Here is a 25,091-nt window from a genome sequence, read left to right as displayed (position 1 = left end):
CCCCACCCCTGGGAACGATGCCCTGCAGTGTAGGTTGGAGTTAAATTGTTTGGACTACTAGTGTGCTGGAGGTGGGTATAGGGCTGAAATAAAGAGAGGAGGACCTTGGGCTAGTTTTCAGAGCCAGGTAAGCATTGTGGAACTATACATTCCAGCATGCCCTGCCACAGTTTCAGCATGCCCTAGCAGCAAATATGTGGGACGGCATGCAGGGATGTGTAGTTCCATAGCAGCTGGAATGCCGCACGTTGCTTACCCCTATTTTAGGGGTAGTCTGCTCAGTTCCAGAGAGAGATCAAGCAGAAAGACCTGGGTTGTTTCAACAAATTGTTGATGTCCTAACCAAGAGACAGCAGTAAGCCAGTCAATGTGATTACACCATTTTCCCCAAGCTTCGCAACTTATTCTTGTAAAATGTCAAATAAACAAAACAGAAACACGAGCAACCAATTTCTAACAATTTCTTTTTTTATTATAGGACCCATCTGTTTAAAAAAAAATTTGGCCCAGAAGCAGAAATTGCAAAAGGAATCGTCTCCAAGAAGTTGCTATACAAACCAAATAAATATTGTTCTCTCATTTCCATTAGATCAGATTTTCTGCTATACCCCAATAATCCAAATGACTAAGGACCAGCTTGATTCTCATATCTGTATACATAAGTTTAAAACAAAAAAATTATAAAAAGTGAAAAAAAAAAAAATCAACCTCACGAACATTATTAAGGAACATTCCTATGTGAGGTGGTGGGTGGGATCTGCAGCCCTGTCTTGCAGAAAACTGGTTAATCCCATGAAACACCGCCTGAAGCAAACACAAGGCGAGAGGTAACACAGGCTCCTGTTCCAGCATGCTTTGTCCTGGAAGAAATGAACTGTGTTCGGAGCTGAGCGCCTGATTATGTAAGTAGAGGTCACGGTGACTTTTATAGAGTACTGAAAAGGATTGTTCAGCCTTCGCTGGCTGACATTTCTCGGAGCGACTGGAAAAACCTGCAGCTACTGCAAACAGGTGAAGCCCCGTCTTCGAGAGAACGCCCATGTTCCTAATTTAGCATGTGCCCCTATGGGGATCGCAGGAGCTGTGTGTCAACAAAAGCTGAAGGACAAGAGAACAGCTAACCGGTCTCTAATCTAAGCCTTTCTTATCTTTAAAAAAAAAAGAAAAAAAACATATGTAATGTTCGTAAATTTCACAGAACTTTTTTTTTATTTTCTTATTTAGACCCAGATTTATCAACAAGTGATATTCTTGTAATCACTCGTTACTAATCTTAAATGGTGCTCCAACCAATCAGCTCCTAACGGTTATGTGTTGAAAAATGAACATTTTTTGATTGGTTGCAGCATCACTTAAGATTAGTAGCGAGTGATAACATGAATATCACTCGTTGATAAATATGGGCTTAATTAGTTCTCCACCTTCACATAACCTCAATGCATTAGTTCATATGTGCCCTACTGCAACTTTTGCGGCTTCTGCAATTTTTCACGAATTTATATAATCAGAATTGATTATGCTTATAGCCCTGAGACGCCCTGGTTTACGTCGCTCTGTGCACCGGATACAGAGGTGTCTGATACAGGGGATAGAGACAGCAGAAAGAAACCGCTTGGTCTGATTATACAGAGACACAGCTGAGAAGCACAGACTGATGGTAAAGGGGGCACATAAAAGCCATAGTAATCTGAAGGTACAATACTGCATTAACATTGCAGAGTAAAAAGTGTAAGTGCAATCCATTGTACGCTGTTTTCTGACACACAATGAAATACATTTGTAGCCTTCTGCAGGATCCGGTTTTCATTTTCTTTAAATGGTTACCAAAGTCCTGACATCTCTTAAAATAACATTGATTAAATGCCTCTGAGAAATTTGCAGTTGACTTTTTAAATTGAGCCTTAGTAAATAATGGAAACAAAAAGAATATTCAATAACAAATCTGAGCTTATTTTTGTTTTTGGGCACAGCCAGCAAAAAAAACATTGCAAAAACATCCTGGCCTTCGACACGCTTGTAGATCTCCACCGTACCTTCCACACAAGAAATTCCTATTGTTCTATTGCAAATAATAAAAAGATATTAGTGATACCTGACCAGCAGATTATAACCATTCTGTAAAAAAAGGTTTGGTGATCATTTATAAAAATCCGAGCTGTACCATGATAAATTCGTCAAGCTTGTAAGTAATGGAACAGAGTGATATATATATATATATATATTAAAAAAAAAACAACGGAGTTAAAAAGTAGCCAAGAAGAAAACTTATATACATTTCCATGATTTTACAACTTTTAGGGAAAGTTCATTTGAACTTTTTTTTTTACGTTAACTGGAAGCATTGCATTGGTATTCAACAAAATGGCGGCTTAAAAAAAGACATCTTCCATATATGCATTCTTGCTAAAATCCTTCATTTGAATGATCCAATACTGATTGCAATGTTTTAGCTCGGGTGCACACCATTCACTCATTCATCGGTCTGCAACGCAAAATGTGACTTTTTTGCGCTTTCCTTGTGCTTCGACAGAGACCACGTTTTGGGGAAACAGGGCAAGATTCCAGCGATGTTCACAGTCTGACATTATGTTCTTGTCACATAGCGATTCCACAAAGTGCTTTTTACGTTCAGTCATAAAACCAAGTGCTATTCTTTACCAGACAGCATATTAGGAGTGCCTTGCTAGTCAATCCATGGAATATTGCCCATTTTTCTATGGCAAGCCTGTGCCATTAGACTAGTCAATGGAATTCCGAAGCACCGGTGTGAGGTCACATTCACTGCAAGGCACGTGAGGTGAAGACTGAAGAATCGACAAACGTCTCGAGGATCTCACATCAGACTAAAGTGCCCGGCTTGGAATCTTCATGCCACAAGATGTCCTGTTCGGTTTGAAGAGGGCTGTCTTCTAGCGGGGCAACGTCCGTGTCATCGAGCTGGGGGGTATAAGTGAGAAAACTTCTAGGAATCAAAATAGAAAATAAAATGTTTACAAAACTACATATACAGACACGAACACACAAAGACGCATGCTTGTTGCACCATGAAACACACGTGTAAAGTGACACCGTCAATATTTGCTATTGTCACTGTGTGGAACAGAGGGCCTGATTCAGAGCCGTCCTAGCTAAAATTGGAGCGGCCTCCTGGACGCTCGCATAGCTGTGGGTGACCACCCACAGCTTATGCGAGCTGCCAAAAAGATGGTCACGATGGTCAAGACCATCGCGACCATCGGGCTTGCCACGAGACCCTTGTGGTAGGGTCTCGTCTTCCGCAAGCCCGGAGTGCTTTTGGCTCTATCAGAGCCAAAAACACTCCCACTGACATCACTAGTGATGTCAGTGGGGCCGGACCCAGACGGTAGGCGTTCCCATGGGAACGCCTCCATCTGGGCAGCCACGCACCCGGCATGCCCCCAAAGGGGGCGTGCTGTCACTCACCATCGACAGCACGCCCCCTTTGGTACGAGACCCACAGCGACGGCTTGGCCGTCGTTATTCAGGTCTCGCGCATGCGCACGACAGAGCTCCTTCCGTCGTGCGCATGCGCACTTGGGTACCATCGACCCGCTTGTGAGCGCTCATCGCTCGCGAGTGGGTCTGAATTAGTCCCAGAGCACCTACAGGAGAGAGGCTCTCCAGGGGTGCTGGAACGACAAGTTCCAGCAGACATTGCAAGCTCCTGGATGGCAGGGAATGCTGGGATTTGTAGTTCCACAGCAGCTGAACAGCCAAATTTGCATGGCTGCAAGTTGTAATCTTGAGTACATTTTGTTAAATATCTGCCTGCAACAAAACATAAATTGCAGCAAAAACATAACCACTTAATGGCTTGGTTCTGCAACAGTCTGCTGAGCAAGTATTAAGATGCGATCCCACTCACCGCTCTCGGAAGAGGCCCCCACAACCTGGAAGTGTGACTGGGTTTGCGGGGAGGAGGAGACGCACTGTATGAAATCTTAAGTAAAGTCTATATCCACTGTTCTGTTTAATTACTCATTGGTTTAGCCTCATTTATGGCTAAAATGAGCCACTCTACAGCGTTACAGAACCCTTGCGGTGCCTTGTACTGTAGATGGGGAATTTTAGGTGCATCTGTGCCAAGGGTGGTTTAAGAGAGGAAGTCTACTGTGCATGTGCAAAACTCCAGGAAAACGGGGCCTCCGCCATTTTTTCTGTGATTTCTCTAATGCACATACACAGATCTTCGGAAAAATGGCGTGGGGGGAGGTGCACTAAATGGTTGTATTTTTGCGGCAACTAATGTTTTGTTGTAGGCAGATCATTGACAAAATATACCCAGATTACGACATGCAGCTTAAGCTGGGTACATACTATAACGACGGATTGGTCAGCAGACTGATCTGCAGTCTGAGCAGTCGGTTTTTAAGCTATACACGCTTACCAAGGGGCCGCTCGATATGTCGGTCCTGACATTACAACTGGCCCGCCCAGTTGTGATGTCAGTGTCGGCGGTCCCTGCAGCAAGTATACAGTCTGTTGACCGGTCGCCCATACATACACGCACCCATATACCTGCAAGATATATTGGCATCGGCAGGGCTGACCTGATATATCGGTAAAATTGTGCACATGCACTGTATATCGTTCATCGATCAAACAAATTATATATCGACAAGGGTGTGCCCAGCATTACATTGATTTAAGTATAAGGTATGGGTGCTGGGCATGCAGTATGAGCCCACACACCCTGCACCCATTATAGATTCGCCCACGATCCGTGCCACACCAAAGTAGATTTTGTACTGTGTCGCGGCTGTCTTATACTTAGTACATGAGACCCTTTGTATTAAAACAAATAAATAAATAAAATCAATGAAAAAGTCGCCAGGAGCCCTTTTTGTCCTCTCTACCCAAGAACTGGTGACTTTACAGAATATAAACAGTGGATACTTGGAAAGACAATGGATGAAGTCCCCATTTTTCCTTTCCCAGTTCTTTCGGCTGTGGTCCCAATCAGCAACTGGTAGAGCTACAATGAAGGAATCGGTAAGAAATATGGCCGGCGGTTCGATTCCCGGCAGCGGCAGCCCAACAGCTGAACAGATCCCGGCAGCAGCAGCCCGACCGCTGGAAATCCCGATCGTCTTAAGGTAAGTAATCACTAACCCCGGCCCTAACCCTCCTTAGGGGTCCCTAACCCTAACCTCCCCCCCAAGTGCCTAACCCTAATCCCCCCCCTTCCCCTAGCCTAAACCTAAGTCCCCCGGTGGGGTGCCTAACCCTAAGTCCCCCCCGGGGGTGCCTAACCCTCCCTCCCCCTAGCCTAACCCTAACCCTCCCGGGGGGGTGCCTAACCCTAATTTCCCCACGGGGGTGCCTAACCATCCTTCCCCCTAGCCTAACCCTCCTGGGGGGGTGCCTAACCCTAAGTCATCCCCGGGTGCGCTAAACCTAATCCTCCCCCCCTGCGGCTGTCCGCTCGTGGCGCCCGGCGCCGGGAAAATGACAGGCGTCTAGATATAGACGCCTGTCATTTAACCCACGCTGGGATAAAGCAGTCGGGAAGCCGGCTGTCGGGATCATGTCAGCCGGTTTCCCGATTGCATCCCACAATGAATGACCAAGGTTACTGTTAGCAGCTCAGAATGAGAAGCATTTTGCGCCTGTAACAATAGTTTCCCAGGTCTCATAAATCAGACGGTGCCCCTACACAGAAGCAGCAGCAGGAACACAAAGCGCCTGTAGGAGAAGGACCCTTTTCAACACGTCTCGGTTCAGGAGAAGCCGAGAATGTAGAGAAGACGGCTGAGCCGGTCTGACTGCAATCCAGACTCACCTGCTCGGCAGAGGCGTGCTGCTGTATGCGGTGGAGTAGCCGGTGTAAGCCGGGTGGGATACAGTGTTGTATTCTGGGTACGGCATTGTGATGTTATGTGCCCACCGACTCCCTGTTGTGCTTGTGGAAGACACTGCAAAGTGAACAGAAATAAATGCATCTCTCCCATTGACCAAACTTAAAACGATAAACAAAAGCAAAACACAAAATAAAATAAAAATGATATTCGGAGCACTACAGAAGTGCTGCAGTACAGACACCATGCATTGGCCACAGAGGTCCCAAGTACAATGATGCCCATCACTCTCGCCAAGTGAAATTCCATTGCATCTGTACGACATAATGATGGGAATGTAGTGTTCATTCTAGCACCCAGCACCTGTCACAACCTGTGCAGTTCCTCTTTGCTGTCTGGGGTGTAGCTCTCTGCTCCGGTGCTTCTAGCACACACTGGTCTATATCTCAGCAGTCTGTTGCATCAGCTGAGTGTGCTGGAAGCACCAGAGCAGAGAGCGACACCCCTGGCAGGAAAGAGGAACCGCATGGGTTGTGACAGGTGCTGGGTGCTAGAATGAACACTCGGAATGTGGCACAATGCACTACATCACTAATATGGGCTATAGCCTATAGCATGAATAAACACTCGGAATGTGACACAATGCACTACATCACTAATATGGGCTATAGCATGAATGAACACTCGGAATGTGGCACAATGCACTACATCACTAATATGGGCTATAGCATGAATGAACACTCGGAATGTGGCACAATGCACTACATAACTAATATGGGCTATAGCATGAATGAACACACGGAATGTGGCACAATGCACTACATCACTAATATGGGCTATAGCATGAATGAACACTCGGAATGTGACACAATGCACTACATCACTAATATGGGCTATAGCCTATAGCATGAATGAACACTCGGAATGTGGCACAATGCACTACATCACTAATATGGGCTATAGCATGAATGAACACTCGGAATGTGGCACAATGCACTACATCACTAATATGGGCTATAGCCTATAGCATGAATAAACACTCGGAATGTGACACAATGCACTCCATCACTAATATGGGCTATAGTATGAATAAACACTCGGAATGTGGCACAATGCACTACATCACTAATATGGGCTATAGCATGAATGAACACTCGGAATGTGGCACAATGCACTACATAACTAATATGGGCTATAGCATGAATGAACACACGGAATGTGGCACAATGCACTACATCACTAATATGGGCTATAGTATGAATGAACACTCGGAATGTGACACAATGCACTCCATCACTAATATGGGCTATAGCCTATAGCATGAATAAACACTCGGAATGTGACACAATGCACTACATCACTAATATGGGCTATAGCCTATAGCATGAATGAACACTCGGAATGTGGCACAATGCACTACATCACTAATATGGGCTATAGCATGAATAAACACTCAGAATGTGGCACAATGCACTACATCACTAATATGGGCTATAGTATGAATAAACACTCGGAATGTGGCACAATGCACTACATCACTAATATGGGCTATAGATGAATGAACACTCGGAATGTGGCACAATGCACTACATCACTAATATGGCCTATAGCATGAATAAACACTCGGAATGTGACACAATGCACTACATAACTAATATGGGCTATAGCATGAATGAACACACGGAATGTGGCACAATGCACTACATCACTAATATGGGCTATAGCATGAATAAACACTCGGAATGTGGCACAATGCACTACATCACTAATATGGGCTATAGTATGAATAAACACTCGGAATGTGGCACAATGCACTACATCACTAATATGGGCTATAGTATGAATAAACACTCGGAATGTGGCACAATGCACTACATCACTAATATGGGTTATAGCATGAATGAACACACGGAATGTGGCACAATGCACTACATCACTAATATGGGCTATAGCATGAATGAACACTCAGAATGTGGCACAATGCACTACATCACTAATATGGGCTATAGCATGAATGAACACTCGGAATGTGGCACAATGCACTACATCACTAATATGGGCTATAGATGAATGAACACTCGGAATGTGGCACAATGCACTACATCACTAATATGGGCTATAGCCTATAGCATGAATAAACACTCGGAATGTGACACAATGCACTACATCACTAATATGGGCTATAGCCTATAGCATGAATGAACACTCGGAATGTGGCACAATGCACTACATCACTAATATGGGCTATAGCATGAATGAACACTCGGAATGTTTCACAATGCACTACATAACTAATATGGGCTATAGCATGAATGAACACACGGAATGTGGCACAATGCACTACATCACTAATATGGGCTATAGCATGAATAAACACTCGGAATGTGGCACAATGCACTACATCACTAATATGGGCTATAGTATGAATAAACACTCGGAATGTGGCACAATGCACTACATCACTAATATGGGCTATAGCATGAATGAACACACGGAATGTGGCACAATGCACTATGGGCCTGATTCAGACCCACTCGCGAGCGGCTGTCCACTCGCAAGTGGGTCGATGTTATGGACTGAGCATGCGCACGACGGAGGGAGCTCCGTCGTGCGCATGCGCCAGACGCGACGAGCGAAGGAAAGTCCTTCGCTCGTTGTGTCCGATCAAAGGGGGCGTGCTGTCAATGTTGATTGACAGCACGCCCCCTTTGGTGGGCATGCCAGGGGCGTGCCTCCGTGACGGGGGCGTTCCCACGGGAACGCCTCCCGTCAAAAGCCGGCCCACAGACATCACTAGTGATGTCAGTGGGAGTGATTTTGGCTCTGATAGAGCCAAAATCACTCCGGAGCTTGCGGTTGAAAACCTCAACCGCAGGCTCCGGCTCGCAAATTCGATGGTCGCGATGGTCTCGACCATCGCGACCATCACAATGCACGCTCGTATAGCCTGTGGGTGGTGACCCACAGCTATACGAGCGTCCAGGAGGACGCTCCATGAAAATGGAGCCCGGCCCTCATTCAGAGCGTACGGCTCTGAATGAGGGCCAATATCACTAATATGAGCTATAGCATGAATAAACACACGGAATGTGGCACAATGCACTACATCACTAATATGGGTTATAGCATGAATAAACACTCGGAATGTGGCACAATGCACTACATCACTAATATGGGCTATAGTATGAATAAACACACGGAATGTGGCACAATGCACTACATCACTAATATGGGCTATAGCATGAATAAACACTCGGAATGTGGCACAATGCACTACATCACTAATATGAGCTATAGCATGAATAAACACACGGAATGTGGCACAATGCACTACATCACTAATATGGGCTATAGCATGAATAAACACTCGGAATGTGGCACAATGCACTACATCACTAATATGGGCTATAGCATCTCTTGTAGCCAATAAACGGAACTGAGAAAAGTAACTTTTTGTACATAAGCCGAACGCACTTCATTCATTTCAGATATCATCCCGCAGCCACCCAGACAGGACAACACAACTGTTTAACTAGAGGGACCTTTCATTATTATCTCCGTAATAAGCAACAAAACCATTTCTGTGGCCTACCTGTAACACTGCACAGTAGAGTACATTAGATACGGAAATCAAGCTTACTAGTTAATGTAATATGCCTTACAACGAAAATTACGTATCGGGTTTCTAAGTACAATTTAATTATTAATAGTCGCTATGCAACAATGTTTTTTTTTTTAATTGAGGTCGGATATTGGGAAAAGATCACACAAATATTTTGAAGCATTAATTTAAAAGGTCTTGCTCACTGTGGGCCTCATTCAGACCTGCTCGCAAGCGGGTCGATGATGAGGCCCTGAGCCGAAAGCTCACTGGGGCTTGTGGCAGACGAGACCCTACCAAAAGGGTCTCGTCGCAAGCCCCGATGGTCTTCATGGTCTTGACCATCGCGACCATCAACCTGGCCGCTCGCTAAAGCTGTGGGTGGTCACCCACAGCTTAGCGAGCGGCCAGCGCTTTACAGAGAAGCGGCCACCCTCATTCAGAGCGAGCGCTCGCATTTTGCGAACGGCTCTGAATGAGGTCCGATAACAACGAACATTCTAAACCTCTGAAGTTCCTAAAGTTTACTTGCACACCAAGTAAACTTTAGGAACGGATTCATTCGCGCGCCTTGTCGATATTCACGCAAACGGCTGATATTTTTTCTTCTGTGCGCTCTTCCTGATTTTCTACGTACAAATACGGGCGCACAGTAGCAGAATTGTAAGGGGCTTTCCTGGACGGGAATTGGGAGGTAACGGGTGGCTAAAAAGACGTACGGAGAGGTCTGATGGGAGGGTCTCTGAAAGCGGTTTGCATACAAAGACGCTGAACCGCTCACATAGGACGCAAAACTCTGGCGTAGACACCGCATCTACCAAAGGGCTGGTGCAAGTTTCGATGATGCGTCTAAAGATGTACCAAGCGGTATTTCAGCGTCTGCGGGCGCTGACAGCGGGCGTCTCAGTCCTTGCACATTCGGACACATGGATGTACACCAGGGAAGGGCTTTATAGCGGCATTAGCATAGAGATGCTGAACTAACTGTGGCAGGAGACTCAGCCTTTGTTTTGTGCGGTGATCGAATATAGTGGAGCCTATGATTAGTGAATTCTAGTGAGCAGCTATACTGTACAATTATCAACACTTGTTCAGACCACAAATATACCTGCCCCCCAGTGTGTATGAGCACGGGCATGCTCTAGTGGAATTCTATTCCTTGAAATAATTCCTGGCTTGTTAAATGCCCCCCTTATTTGCCCAAAGTGTTGGCTGAACTTAGGGCCTAATTCAGACCCGCTCGCGAGCGTAGGACGCTCGCAAGCGGGTCGATGGTGCCCTAATGCGCATGCACACAACGGAGGGAGCTCCGTCGTGCGCATGCGCGAGACCCGCATAGCGACAGCCAAGCTGTCGCTCCGGGTCTCGCACCAAAGGGGGCGTGCTGTCGATGGTGACTGACAGCACGCCCCCTTTGGTGGGCGTGCCGGGGGCATGGCTGCCAGACGGAGGCGTTCCCATGGGAATGCCTACCGTCTGGGTCCGGCCCCACTGACATCACTAGTGATGTCAGTGGGAGTGATTTTGGCTCTGATAGAGCCAAAATCACTCCAGGGCTTGCGGCCACGAGACCCTACCGCAGGGTCTCGTCGCAAGCCCAATGGTCGCGATGGTCTTGACCATCGCGACCATCATCGTGGACGCTGGCATAAGCTGTGGGTGGTAACCCACACCTATGCGAGCGTCCAAGAGGCCGCTCCATTTTTAGGTAGGAGGGCCCTGATTCAGAGCGAGCTCTCTGGTCAGAGCGTCCGGCTCTGAATCAGGCCCTTAGTTCTCATTTCCAATACATATATTGTGCCAAGTGTCACTATGTACTCAGGTCAGGGATCTCGCACGGTGTCTAAAACTGTGCTTCCCATCTAAAGCTTTAAAGCGCATTAGATCTGCTTTATATTTTATAGGTAATAAATAAATATTATATTATTATATAAGCAGAATCTCCATTTTTTTTTATTCGCACCCCATAGAGGTAATAGATGGAAATATGCGCACATCACCAGCTGTTCGGCGGCCACATCGCCACTTATTGACTCAATCCCGATGAGCCTTAATCAGTAAACATTACAGTTTAGATGCCCACTGTACGGCTATAGCTAGAGTAACTCGTAGCCAAGTTAGCTGAGCACAGAGAGGACTATTTTTCCTTACCGGAAGAGCAGGATGGAGTCCGGATGCTGGGAGATGAGGGAACCGGCATAGAGGCAAAACAGAGGCTCCTCTGTGAACCCCGGTCAGACTCCACCATTCCTTGAGGTCCATGGGTTGGGTCTTTCTGATACGCCGCCCGCTGGTACCATCCCCTTAAATGCTCGGCCACAATGGCCTTGTGAATGTTCTTTGTGATCTGTTCCGTTGTCTTTGCGGGTTTCTTCCTAGGAAGCCTCAGTGTGGCATAAGGGTTGTGAGCCACAATCTGGTCTCCGTCATACCTCACATCCCTATAAGGGTCATAACCATAGTGCACAGTTGTTCGATATGAGGGGTTCACACTGTATTGTCCCTCGGTATCATTCTCATATATGTATCCTCCGTTATAATAGGGATCGCCGTCATGGTACGCCGAGTATCCTGTGATGTAATAGTTTGAGGATGGCTGGTTCTGGGTTATTTGGTAAACACTGTTCCGTGCGTCCTTGTGCGCTAAGTTGGGCATGCTCCCAGAGTTTGCCGCAGAGAAGTTTTGCTTCTTGTGCCGCCTCCTATCGCGGCGGTTGTCTAGCGTCTGAGTGGCGTAACAGTGGTTTTGCTTTGGCGGTGTGCTGTAGTACTCCGAGCTGGACTGGCTGGTGTAAGAGGAGCCGTCATCTAGAACCTCGGTGCTGTTGCTCCGCTGACTTTTGGAGATTGAGAATGTCGCATTACCATCCACAGAGTCAACAATGAGAGGCGTATGGGATTCTAGACTCCCTCGGCGCTGCATGCTGTGGTGGACGATCCCTTCATTCCTAATGGAATTAAAAAAAATGGTTAGTTTGGTAACACTGAAAACCTTCCTAGGCTATATTAGCTGTTTATGTCTATAGGTTTGTACAATTCGTTAACGTCAAAAATATTTGGCCAATGGCACATACTCATCTCTCTCATCTTCAATAGAGCCCTTTTCTGCCACTCAACAAGTTCTGTATCCCATATGATGCGTGTCTGCCAAATGACCTGATCTATAGCCGAATTGGGCACACGTATGTACATCTATATTGTACAAGTGCAGAGGGTTTAGGCCTGGTTAATGTGGAAGCTGATAAAATTACATGGAGGTTTACACACGTGACTGTTACAGGCCACTATTATGTAAAACAACTGGAGGTTGCCGTGTTGCATTACATCCAGTTACTGATTACTCCATATTACCATGAAAAAAAAAAAAAAAAACTAGACCAGTTTTGTGCCGACCATTTGTGCGGCGACCTTTAACCCTGTCGACTTTCAGCATTATCGGCCATTTGTCCCTGTCGACCATATTGATCTTTTATTCCACACTCAAAACAGGTGCGGCTTCCCCAAAGTACAGCAAACACAAAAAAAAAAAAAACAAGCAGCCAATGTAGTTCTATGGTGAATAATGATTACAGAGTTTTGGCTGCACAAACGTGTTTGATAAAGTTGTTTGTGTCTTACTGGAGGTGATTGCTGCTGTAGGCGTTTCGTGTTAGCACAGGAGTGGATGGCATGCTTCTACCTCCGTGGGGTTTCCTCTCCGCAGTCTTGTAGGGGCTGCTGTGTGTTGATGTAGGCTCTCTGTGACTATATATGGGAAGACATACACAAAATACATTAATAAAAGGAACATTTGTTGCAAGAATAATACAAAAGTACAAGCGCAGATTCTAGAATGACATAAACAGTTTCTACATTTGCAAATAAATTATTGATCTCATTATACATGAAGAAAAAGACAATTAAATATTATAAGACATTTACATTGTTGAATAAAATAAAAAATAATAATAATAATAAAAAAAAAAAAAAAACATTCTGTACCCTCAAGAGCAGTATAACCACTAGGTGGCAGTATCCGGTTTGTATTTAACTTCAAAGCCGTATGGAAGGTCTCACTTATTTTAAAAACAATTATTCACAGAAGAGGGCAGAATGACACACACTGAAGAGTTGTAAAATGTAATTAAACTTGTTTATGTTAATTTTTTAATAATCAGTATTTATTTATTTTCCTTACATTAAGCAGTTAACCACCATAATATAATTTCTGCATGCATAATAATGCACAATCTGTACCTTTATATAATACATAAAAATATACACATCTTTTTTTTTTCCATTTAGTTTCAGCAGCAAATGAACTGATTAGCTTAATGCAAGGACCATTTACACCTAAGGGCATGGGCTTTCTCTTGGAACTCTTTTCTCGGATATTATGTAATCATCTGTTTAACGTCACACGTCAAACAAAGACGGCATGCAATATTATAACATTTAGTCTTACACCAAAGACACTTGAGCTTCTAAACCAGAGTATACTGGCTGGCTATAAATAAATGCAGATTACGGTTAGCTCAGACCAACTTTTTCCTGCTGTGAAACATGGCCAGAAGTAATTCTAATCTAGAGATCCATGCAAAACAAAAAAGTTTGGTCAACTGATAAATCCACCCCCATTGTTTCCTTTTGGGTGATAAGTAAAACAAACCAGTCACACAAATCTATTTTTACTGCTGCCCTATATCATCATATATCAGTAGGGTTTTCCGAGACAGTTTTCCACTAGAACAAAACGGTGCTCTCCCTGGAAAAGCGAAACGCGTGGAAGCTCTAGAGACGACAGGACTATTGATAATACTGGTGCACAGGTAATGACGTGAAAGCAAAGCTTTATACCTCGCCAACCGTATGTCTGAAAACTGCTCGTTGAGTGAAGACTTTCTGGAAAGGCTTCTGTCCCCCATGGACTTCGGAGGTCGTATTTTAGGGGAATTCTGCAGGGACCTCTGTCCTTGTAGATACAGAGATTCGTCTGAAAATAAGGCAAAAATAAAGGCAATCAGAGCATGCAGAATTTATTTTAAGCAAACAGATGCAGTAGACTTTCGTGTAACACATGCGGTGCACCACAGTGCAGCTGTCACAGTTACTCCACATTCACGTTAATGGAAAAAGTGTGATAACGATCTAACTGTTGCCAAATGGTGAGCTAAATAAAGACCGTTTCAATTGTACTCAAGGATTCCTGTGCTATATCACTGTTTACTCACATAACAGTGGCCACTAGGTGGCACTATAACCTCTGACAACCATTGTGTATATGATAAATACACTGCATGTCTGTATTAAGTGTCTCTTTTTCAGAGGAAGGCAAAAAAAACCAGGACTATCTGCTTTTTATATTGGGTTTGATTGAAGCCATTTACAATGCATGTAAGCGTTCGCTGGAGACTTACCATCATCAAAGGTGGTTGTATCGGACAAGGAGCTGCTTTCTGATGGTATGATGTCATCTAAAAAAAAAAAAATGTTTAGTGAGCAGTCGACTAAAAGGTAACACTACCTGCAGAGAAAAGTTTCCTTTTGCAGAATTAAACCAAAAGGCATAGATTATTTTTGATTAAAAACTTAAAATTAACATCTAAGGTATAGGGGGGGCTCAGATTTAACCACTTAATAACAGATCGGATTAGCTGGAGCCGATGTACATCATTGTGATATTAGAGCACCATTACGCTACAATTCCGTCAACCCAAGGCGAATTTAGTCATAACTTCAGCTTGATTTGTTACTCGATGTGCGCCCAGCATGTTGGAAATTTGCAAGTCCATGTACCTTGTAAAAGCAGAGAGGCCCTTTTTGTAGGATCCTTCCCGCTCTTGATTCTATATTCATTGATTGCACTTTCTATGTCCTGCAGCCTCTTTATGGCGTCGGTATAATCCTGCTTCCTCTTGCGCTTGACGTTCTTGCGGAGGTCGGGCTCCATCAAGAGTTTCTTTGTGGCCTCCACCATTTGTTGTTGTATGAGGAATTTGTGCTCCAGAGTTTGCAAATCGGAATCCTGGCAGAAAAGAAAAACCATGGAAAAAAACATAATAAATAAATTATACCACAGGTCGACCACAATATAAGTAACAACTGGTTACACAGGAAGTGTGACGGGGGGCACTTCCTGTAGGCAGAAGCCATTGTTGAACACCACATAGAAGAGTCGAGCGATGCCTCAGCCGAGGGAGTAATGTCTGCACTTCTAGATAAAAGAAAATGACCTCACTATCTTACCTCTTCGCTGTGAATCATGTTGCCATCCAATTTAAACGTAGTGCCCATCCTTCTTCGAACATTGGGGGGCTTCTCACCGGGAATTAGTGGATACTCCGTTGGTAATTTGCCAGTCAATTCCTAGAAGAAAAATGATCTAAATGAAGTCACCGATCTTCTTAACCAAAAATATTACGGGCTGAACTCTCATTTGATATTTTGTTGCCGATACCAGTAAATTTTTTGAGAAAAAAAAAACAATAGGATTTGTTTCTACAAAATAAAATGTAGAACTACAAAAATGTTCATAAAGTCCGGTTCTAATAGTGTACTGCGCGGAATCCACATATATCAGATCAATAGCACCCGTCCCCTCCATCTCCGTGACTTACCGCCTCTCGCATACAAATTTTCTTCAGTTCTTCAATTTTTTTCAGGAGGGTTTCTTGTAAATCTTTCTCTTTTTTCTTTAATTCCACAATTTTATCGGCTTTTTGCTCCTCGCTGACCTCGGAGTCCAGAGAACCTGTTTCATGAAAGGTTTCGTCATTTAGAAAGAAAAAAAAAACCCGCAAAACTACTCCCATCCGTTTCCACCCGGGAGCGGTGTATTTACATTCTCCACCAATCTCAGATTATGGACGGTGTTTAGAATTTGGACGTTACAAATTTTTATTCAGTAACCGGTTGGATACGCGATCCATGCGCACGCAAGGCCGACAGAATGCCTGCAGGTAAGTCATTTAAACCTTCCCCTAACCCACCTTTCCCGCAGACTTACGCTAACCCTCTGATCCCGCAGCCTACCCATAACCCTTCCCCCCCTCTGCAGCTTAACTCTAACCCTCCCATCCAGCAGCCTAACCCTAACCTTTAACCCTAACCTGAATACCTCACTGACGGGATAGCAGCCGCCGGGATTCTGGCACCGGAATGCCGACTACATCCCTAACTAACATATGAATGAAAGAGAAAACCATGATTACCTGACGATATTAAGCTGCCACTGCTTGCCATGATCACTGGGTTCTTCCCATCCACCATTTTGTAAATTCTGGTTGTGCCGCTTTCTGTCAGATCCACGGCAATATCGTCCATGCTGCGGGCAGTTGGGATTTTGGCCTGTAGAAGATCAGCAATAATTTAAAATTCTGGGCTTAGAGTTTTAGGGGTCTATTTACTAAGCAGTGTTAGGAGACAGAGTGAAAAGTGATAAGGTGCCAGCCAATCAGCTCCCAACTGTCATTTTTCAAACACAGCCTGTGAGATGGCAGGTGGGAGCTGATTGGCTGGCACCTTATCACTTTTCACTCTGTCTCCTAACACTGCTTAGTAAATAGACCCCTAAGAGAGTTGAGACTTAAAACACTAGACAACAGACCGTTTTGCAGGCGCATATATGACCTCTTACATCTGTAGACAAGTATGTTTTATGCACTGGCAAAATGAGTTAAAACAGCTGAGTGCAGGATCGCTCCCTTCAGGAGACCCCCGCTACTGGTTAAGAACTACTTATCCCATTACTGCATTAACGAGGTGCTAGTTCCGTCATTCTGTCAGCACGAGTGCTGTGATGACGTCACTGCCCAGATAATCACCGTTAAGTGTAAAATATTAACGACCAACCAAATTAGCATCAATTCCTTCCTCTATGCCAACTCTCACAGTGGAGGTTACCTCACGATGTCAGTAAGGTAATTACTTAAACAGGTCTGATAAATGACCATTAAGCCGGTAATTGCCTGTAACGTTTTGCAAAATGGTGCCAAAAGATCAAGCAAATATTTATAGAAGAAACCTCAACAGCGCCGGCAAAATTTCGGGTAGAGATTGTGGGAACTCACTTTGCTCTGTTTTCTATCCAGGTAAAATTGATGTTGACTAATTGCCATCACCCATATGGCCTTGATCACAGAATTGTTCGCATACCACGTCTGAACTACAAAACCGCTCTGTCCAAAGGTTCGTCTTGACACAGATATCCTGAGATCAGAGAAAAAAAAAAAAAAAAACTCTCAGACGGAGGAGATTTATCAAAGCCTTGGAGAGAGATAAAGAATCAACCAATCCGCTCACAACTGTCATTTTTCAAACTCAGCCTGTAACAAGACAGACGCTGATTGGTTCTTACTTTATCTCTCTCCAACCTTTGATAAATCTCCCCCTCACATGATAAATTATATAGAGAACGGTGACGGCTTAAAGCACGTGCCACCAAATATAAATCACTTCAAATGGTTTCACAGAACTAAATGTATGTAATGACTTTTACTCCTTATATCTGTAATTAAGGGGGTCTATGTACTAAGCCTTGGCGAGAGATTAGGTGAACGGAGATAAATTACCAACCAATCAGCTCCTGACATGTTTCCAACACAGCCTGTAAAGTGACAGTTAGGAGCTGATTGGTTGGTAATTTATCTCCGTCCACTTAATCTCTCTCCAAGGCTTAGTACATAGATCCATATATCTGTCAAAATAATGATATCAATATTCTGCGAGTGAACATTGACTTCTCTTTCTCTTACCTACGGGGATCGTGAACTTCCACTGCAAACTTCTTCTCCCGAAAGTACAGATTCTCCAGTTGCTTCCACTGAAATAGCTACAAGAGAGAAAGAGGCCTGTTATATGAATAACCTGATCATTATCCATTTAATGTGCCACACACTTCCCCCAATCAAATGGGTTACAACCATAGGGAGCCTGTGGAAAGACAATTGGATACCTAAATCACGAAAGAAGGAAACTGCCGTTATTATTTATGGGGAAAATAAAAGGTCTGATATACACGCTATAAACGGAGCACAAACAACCGTACGCAAAGTTTCTAGTTCAATAAAAATTGTCATTTTCTGCAAATTGTAATCTAACGCATCTGCACTGCTGCAAATCCAGGGACCGTGGGGAAAAGAGGCTTTACATTAATAAAGAGAACACCAGCTTGGCACACGGTGCCTGGTGATATTTAAAATGTGAGATAATTATAGACAGACTAAAACAAATCATCTTTATAACCTTTATTTGCGATTTATTACACTATAATTTCAGCAGTGCCTGTAATCAGTGGGAGATTCATGATGGCAAATAGCACTAATAATAATTATATACCGTACAGTCTGACAATGTTACCATGTAACACATTCATTTCACTAGCTGTAGATGACTTTGTGGTCTTATAGAGAAATAGACAATAAATGAATATATATTAATTCCCCTGGCTAACAACATTCGAAAATTAACCTATTTCCCGGACAATAAAAGACACGGACATCTTTACAATATAATCTAGTAAACCACAAACAAATACACACATTAGCCACAAAGAATATTCTGTAACCATACTGCATTTTGCATACCCTTTGTAGAGGGAGCTATATATTTCCATACATTTGAATCAAGCACAACCTAAAGCAGAGACGGATAAAACATATATCCTAGACCACACCTGAGCAGCTGGTGAAACTGACAGTGCATGCTGGGACTTGTAGTTCCACAAAGCTTTTACTCCACTGATTGTCCAAGTCTGTCATAGGTAGTTGAGCGATTTGGCAACAGAGTTTAAGGCTTTAATTGTGGCACCTCTGCACCATTAATATAAAAGGTATATTCAATATTTGCTAAACCTGAATATCCAAAAATGCTAAGACCGACAGAAAAAAAAAATGACATTAAAAGCAAACATAATAAAACCAAGTAGATCTAAAACTATAGCATTCAAAGCCATAATGGACTCAATATCCTTGTCATAAGGCTCGACAGACAACCTGTAAAGTGCTGTGGAACCCTAGCACACCGGCAGCTGCAGATCCGGTGGCCTGTGTAGGCGCTCTGCTGGTGCAGGTAGTGCATTCATGGGCTTACCTGCAGTGTTTAATCCTATGAAACGAAAATCTCCATTGTATGGGGTAATCCACAGAGCTTGCGTTCAGAGGAGCTGCTGCCTATCTGGCACTTCCTGACTCCTCCAGAGTTCTCAGATACTGGAGAAAGGTGAAACTCCACAGCCCCGACCAACCCACTGGTGACACAGTAGTGACATCACCGCTCCTATCAGGAGACACCACTCCTGTCCTGTGTGACACTCATGTACACACTCATTACTGGAAGAGCTGCTAGCCTCAGTCACACTGTTTTCACTACAAGAATTTTATTTATATTTTTTTGGGATAATGGTAATTTAGAAAAAGTGTTTTTCTCCCCAAGTAAAAAAAAAATAAAAAAATAAAAATAAAAATAAATAAAGATTATCTCCTATAAATTGCTCACAGGCAAATTCCAGCCTAAAGTTTCATTTACATCCACATTATGTACAATATTAACCCTTGCTATACTTGCCGCCACAAAATACTTTGCAGCTCAGTTACATAAACATAGCTCTATGCAGTCTCCCTATACCTTTATTTATAAACTATTAACACTTATTTATATAGTGCACTCCTAGTCTGCAGCACTTTGCAGAGAATATTTTAGTCATTCACAACAGCCAAGTGGAGCTTACAATCTATGGAGCTCATTCAGACCCGTTCGCTATGATGTGGACGCTCGTAGCTGCCGATAGTCACTTTTCTGCGCATGCGTACGCATCGCAATGCGCGTACTAATGCGAGAGATTGGGGAGCGTTAGCTGGTGGCGTATAGACTGCCCAGCAGAGTGAGTGCCCGGAGAAGCCGTTTGTGGGTGGTGACAGGGACTGGACATTATAAACGGGGGAGTGGAGGAGAGAACGCAGGCATGCCTGAGTGTTGCAACGCCGTTTCAAAGGCGTGCATATTTAACAGGCAGTGTCATAGTACACGTCACCTGGCAGGTTTTTACACTGAAGTGCTCGCAGTGCTTGTGGCAGGGTATGGTCAACCACAAGCGCTGCGTTCACTTCCGATGGTTTCTGATGTACCGATTCTTGCATACACTTCCTGAAGATGACGTGCGCTAGTGGGCCGTGCGATCGCCTGCCATGCCGTCACTTTGGCAAATTTGCATACGCTGGGAGCGAGCCCTATATTCCCTACAACACAGGTTTTCAAACTCGTACCTCAGGGAAGGACCGTAACTAGGATAGTATGGCCGGTGCCATCGCACAGGGCACCACAGGTCAGGGGGTGGTTTGGGCCTGTGAAATTTCTGTTTATTATCATTCTTGCTTGTAGCTTCCTCTTATTTCATCCCCAGCATCTCCTATTCTCTCCTATCTCTTCCCTGGCCCTTCCCCATGAGGCCATGGCCCTTTTTTGGGTGCATTATGGGCCTGATTCAGACCCACTCGCGAGCGGCTGTCCGCTCGCAAGTGGGTCGATGGTGTGCACTGCGCATGCGCACGACGGAGGGAGCTCCGTCGTGCGCATGCGCGTGACGCGACGAGCGAAGGACTTTCCTTCGCTCGTTGTGTCTGATCAAAGGGGGCGTGCTGTCGATGTTGATTGACAGCACGCCCCCTTTGGTGGGCGTGCCGGGGGCGTGCCTGCCAGACGGAGGCATTCCCAAGGGAACGCCTACCGTCAGAAGCCGGCCCCACTGACATCACTAGTGATGTCAGTGGGAGTGATTTTGGCTTTGATAGAGCCAAAATCACTCCTGGCCTTGCGGTTGAGAAACTCAAACGCAGGCTTCTGCTCGCACTGGCGATGGTCGCGATGGTCAAGACCATCGCGACCATCATCCTGCACGCTCGTATAGGCTGTGGGTGGTGACCCACAGCTATACGAGCGTCCAGGAGGACGCTCCATATTTATGGAGGTGGGCCCTGATTCAGAGCGAGCGCTCTGGTCAGAGCGTCCGGCTCTGAATCAGGGCCTATGTCCCTTTGAAAAATGAGGGGGGCGCCAATGCTCTTTCTGGCACAGGGCACCAAAAAGTCTAGTTACGGCTCTGCCTCAGGGACCCAAACAGTGCATGTTTTGCAGGTCTCCTCACAGAATCAAAAGTGAGATAAATAGCTCCACCTGTGAATTTTTCAAAATATGCCAGTGAATAATTAATACACCTGTGCACCTGCTGGGTGACCTGGAAAACGTGACCTGTGTGGGGTCCTGAGGACAGCAGCCCTACAACATTGACATATACATACACACTAGGGCAGAGGTTCCCAAACTCGATAACCATGTTTGGGCACAGGTGACTTAATTAGTAGCTCAGCCTTTTGATTTAATCATCTGTGCTCAACCGTGGATATCCCTAAAACCTGGACCGTTAAAGAGTGCCTTGAGGACCCAGTTTGGGAACCTTTGCACTAGGGTTACTGTATTTGCCAGCAGCCAAAAAACCGACCAGTATGTTTTCGGAGTGTGGGAGGAAATTGGCACACACAGAGGAAACCCACACATGTACGAGTACACAAAAACTTGGCAGAGATCGGCCATAACAGGGAATTGAACTCATGACCAGAGTTCTGCGCGGCAGTACCAATAACCACTACACTAACCGTGCTGCCCCTTATTTGTTTTCCTCTAGTTTTTTGTATTCTCATCATTTAGTGTAACAAATATATATTGTAAAAAAATCAGTCTTATGCAATATAACCATGTTCTCAGCTGATACATTTTAAAGCCCGCTCTGTTTATTTTTCTATTTTCTGCTATTTTATTTCAGCAATTAAAAGTGCAGCCAACTCACTGTCCCTGAGGTAGTCAGGCATTAATAGTGAGGTTTAAAGGAGGAGTGCATGTGTTACAGACACACCTCGCCTTGTTGTGCCTGTGTCATTAGTGTATCACACAGTGACTAATGAGTACACGCATTCCGGACGGTGAGCAGACGGTTATAAACCGGTCTCAGCTACACACAGGACTGTACGGCTGGTTGGCAATGATTAAAGACACCAGCTCATCCTATCCCTCACTTCATGTTGAATATTGGATACAGGCTACTACATAGACCTCTAGAAACAATATGGGTATTGGGTCTTTACCACACATCCTCAAAATAAGGACATATGATTACCTCTGTGACATCACTTGTGAGGTCATCACCTTGTGCTTCCCCACCACGGTGATGGGCTGAGAGGACATGGGAGAGGGTCACGCGTCTGATTGCAGAACCTAGACACTTGTGTTTAAAAATAATAAATAACTTCCTTCTAATGTTACCTCAGACGACCATTTCTCAATGAGAAGGTGGAAGAACTAATAACAGTGGCTGAAAGAAGCAGATACCGGATACATCATTACAGTTATTATTATTACTCAGAGCTGTCCATTGAGAAACGGTCATCTTGGGAAAAATGTGCTTAAAGGAAATGAATTAGGCACAGAAGTCCCTGGGTTCTGCGGTCAGACATGTGACCCGTAGTTGATGGCGTCACACACTGGGCCTGATATAAAGTTGGACACAGGTATGGTCGCCGTCTGCGGCTTTATGCGACAAAGCCCTTCCGTGGTGTACATCTGTGCGTCTGACTGTGCAAGGACTGAGGCACCCACTACGGGCATCTGAATACGCTGTAATACTGCCTGGTGCGTCATTAGATGCCACCATCACTCGCACCATCAAAACTTGCACCAGCCCGATGGCAGTTGTAGATCTTCCCTCTGAAGAGCGTCTGCAAACACATCAGCAACACGACCGCAACAGTCCCATAACACGCCCATAAGACGGGCCATCTCTGTATGTCTCTGTAACCACCTTCCAGCCATCGCCCAGCCCTTTTCTGATATTGTACATCTTGATCGCAGCAACGCCTCTGCACTTACACATTGCATCACGCCCGCTCCGTAGGCGTTGTGTATGGCTCTGATTGAGGCCACACTGTCTTTCCTCCCTTATACAGGAGTGAGGGGCATAAATATATATCACTGTACGAAAGTTACCATGTATATCATTGCGTCGCTGACCATGATGCAACTGAATAATCCTGGCAGTAATGCCACCCTGTACCTTGTATGGCTGCAGTTATTTCTTATTTACCGTTTAGGCGCTTAAGTAAATTACAGTCTGGCGCCTCTTCCTAACACAGGGCTTGATTTAGAGATGGATGCAGTGGGGCGATGTTTTGCCAATGCGCACGTGTGGCGATGAATTATTGACAGCGGTCACAGAGAGGATCTATTTACAGGTAGTCAGCATCCGGGGGAAGTGCCGGGGGGTGATTACAAAGACGTAGGATGTGAGACATCGGAGGTGGCCGTCTCTGCGCACAAGACATGAGCCAAGTCATTTGCATAATTTCGCTGCGCATGGCATCGCAGTCTCTGAATCAAGCCGACTGTCCACACATGTGATTGGCTAATCAAACAGCTAATGACCCCACACTTAATGATTGCCGGTCTCTACTACAACTACATTTTACATGTGATAGACGGACATTTTGGAACTGCCAAGACAAAAAATCTCTTTCGAATGACTGACGTGTAAGGAAGCCAATTGGAGCTCAACATTGAACAGCCAATGGGTGCAATGTTTCCCACGGACTCCTGATGAAGCTGCAGACATTTCTATTTCACACAATGGAACGTCATGGTATGTGCAATTGGAAAGCAAAGCCATGTAACCACGTCATTTGCACTTCTGCTTTGTAACCATCTCCCTAATAGTCTTATTTCACCTCCAACCTCAATGTGCGGTCGTTATTTTGGCTACAATACACACAGTCCGGAATCCTGCAAACACTGCTCTATTAAATGATATAACACATGACAATCTGCTCAGTCTGTAACTGTATCCCGTAAGGCAAACATTCCACAATCACATTGTCCGGGACTGGGAAAGCCAGATGTGCGGGAAGCCAAAAGGTTTTGCACAACTGTTGAATCCTTTAAGAAGTAACAAACTATCCAGTGTGTCCTGTACTACTCAGAGATTGATGTTTCACGTGTAGAAAGTAAATACTGAATTCCCATACTTCCTTTCCGTGGGACAAATTTGCTCTGTATGTTTAGCAAAAAAGGTTAAATGTAACAAACAGCTATTTGCTAGTCGAGGGAGAATGCACATCAAGAATTCAATATAAATATATTATTATTATTACATTATTTACACCGTCAATGGGTTGGTTTTAGCTGTATAATACGTCAAGACACTCGAGAAATACACAGTGTTCTTAATTAAGATATAGCAGAGAATTGGGACAAATGTCATCTGATGGAATGACGTATAGTGATTGCCTATGGGGGGAACAGGTAGCCCTAAGTTATTACTGAGATTAGCGATCTATGTACTAAGCCTTGGAGAGAGAGAAAGTGTATGGGGAAAAAGTACAAACCAATCAGCTCCTGCCATTTTTTTCAAACATAGCCTGTAATGTGACAGTTAGGAGCTGATTGGTTGGTACTTCATCTCCGTCCACTTTCTCTCTCTCTCTCCAAGGCTTAGTACATAGACACCTAAGGGTAATGTGCATCCCCTGGAAGATTAGGGGCTGCCCGTGTGGCCCTGGATCACATTTTCCTAGTTGCTTTCCAAATTGCATGCAACATGGGAAAATCACAGAGCTATAAGGGAGGTTATAGGTCAACAGTAACAACGATGACTC

General features: G+C 44.5%; 1 protein-coding gene across 3 annotated transcripts in view; it reads right to left on the bottom strand.

Annotated features, from left to right (window-relative positions):
- Positions 1–447: 447 nt before the first annotated feature.
- FRMD4B (FERM domain containing 4B) overlaps positions 448–25,091 on the bottom strand; it is an 85,439-nt gene continuing 60,795 nt past the window's right edge. Inside the window, exons 6-17 of one of the 3 annotated variants that reach the window (XM_088473369.1) lie at positions 18,153–18,229; positions 17,469–17,607; positions 16,611–16,746; positions 16,017–16,150; positions 15,646–15,765; positions 15,196–15,424; positions 14,817–14,873; positions 14,257–14,392; positions 13,039–13,164; positions 11,572–12,368; positions 5,804–5,936; positions 448–2,959 (exon numbers count right to left, since the gene is read on the bottom strand). In XM_088473369.1, coding sequence (XP_088329495.1) covers positions 2,839–2,959; positions 5,804–5,936; positions 11,572–12,368; positions 13,039–13,164; positions 14,257–14,392; positions 14,817–14,873; positions 15,196–15,424; positions 15,646–15,765; positions 16,017–16,150; positions 16,611–16,746; positions 17,469–17,607; positions 18,153–18,229 — 2,205 coding nt within the window. In that variant the 3' untranslated portion in view covers positions 448–2,838. Of the gene's footprint in view, positions 2,963–5,803; positions 5,937–11,571; positions 12,369–13,038; positions 13,165–14,256; positions 14,393–14,816; positions 14,874–15,195; positions 15,425–15,645; positions 15,766–16,016; positions 16,151–16,610; positions 16,747–17,468; positions 17,608–18,152; positions 18,230–25,091 lie in introns of all 3 variants that reach the window. The other 2 variants (XM_088473368.1, XM_088473370.1) reach the window with 2 other exon arrangements.

Source organism: Taudactylus pleione, unplaced genomic scaffold (assembly GCF_031769625.1).
Source record: "Taudactylus pleione unplaced genomic scaffold, aTauple2 ptg000135l, whole genome shotgun sequence".
Lineage (NCBI taxonomy): Eukaryota > Metazoa > Chordata > Amphibia > Anura > Myobatrachidae > Taudactylus > Taudactylus pleione.
Note: the sequence above shows the minus strand (reverse complement) of the source record. Positions and strands in the feature narration are given on the sequence as shown.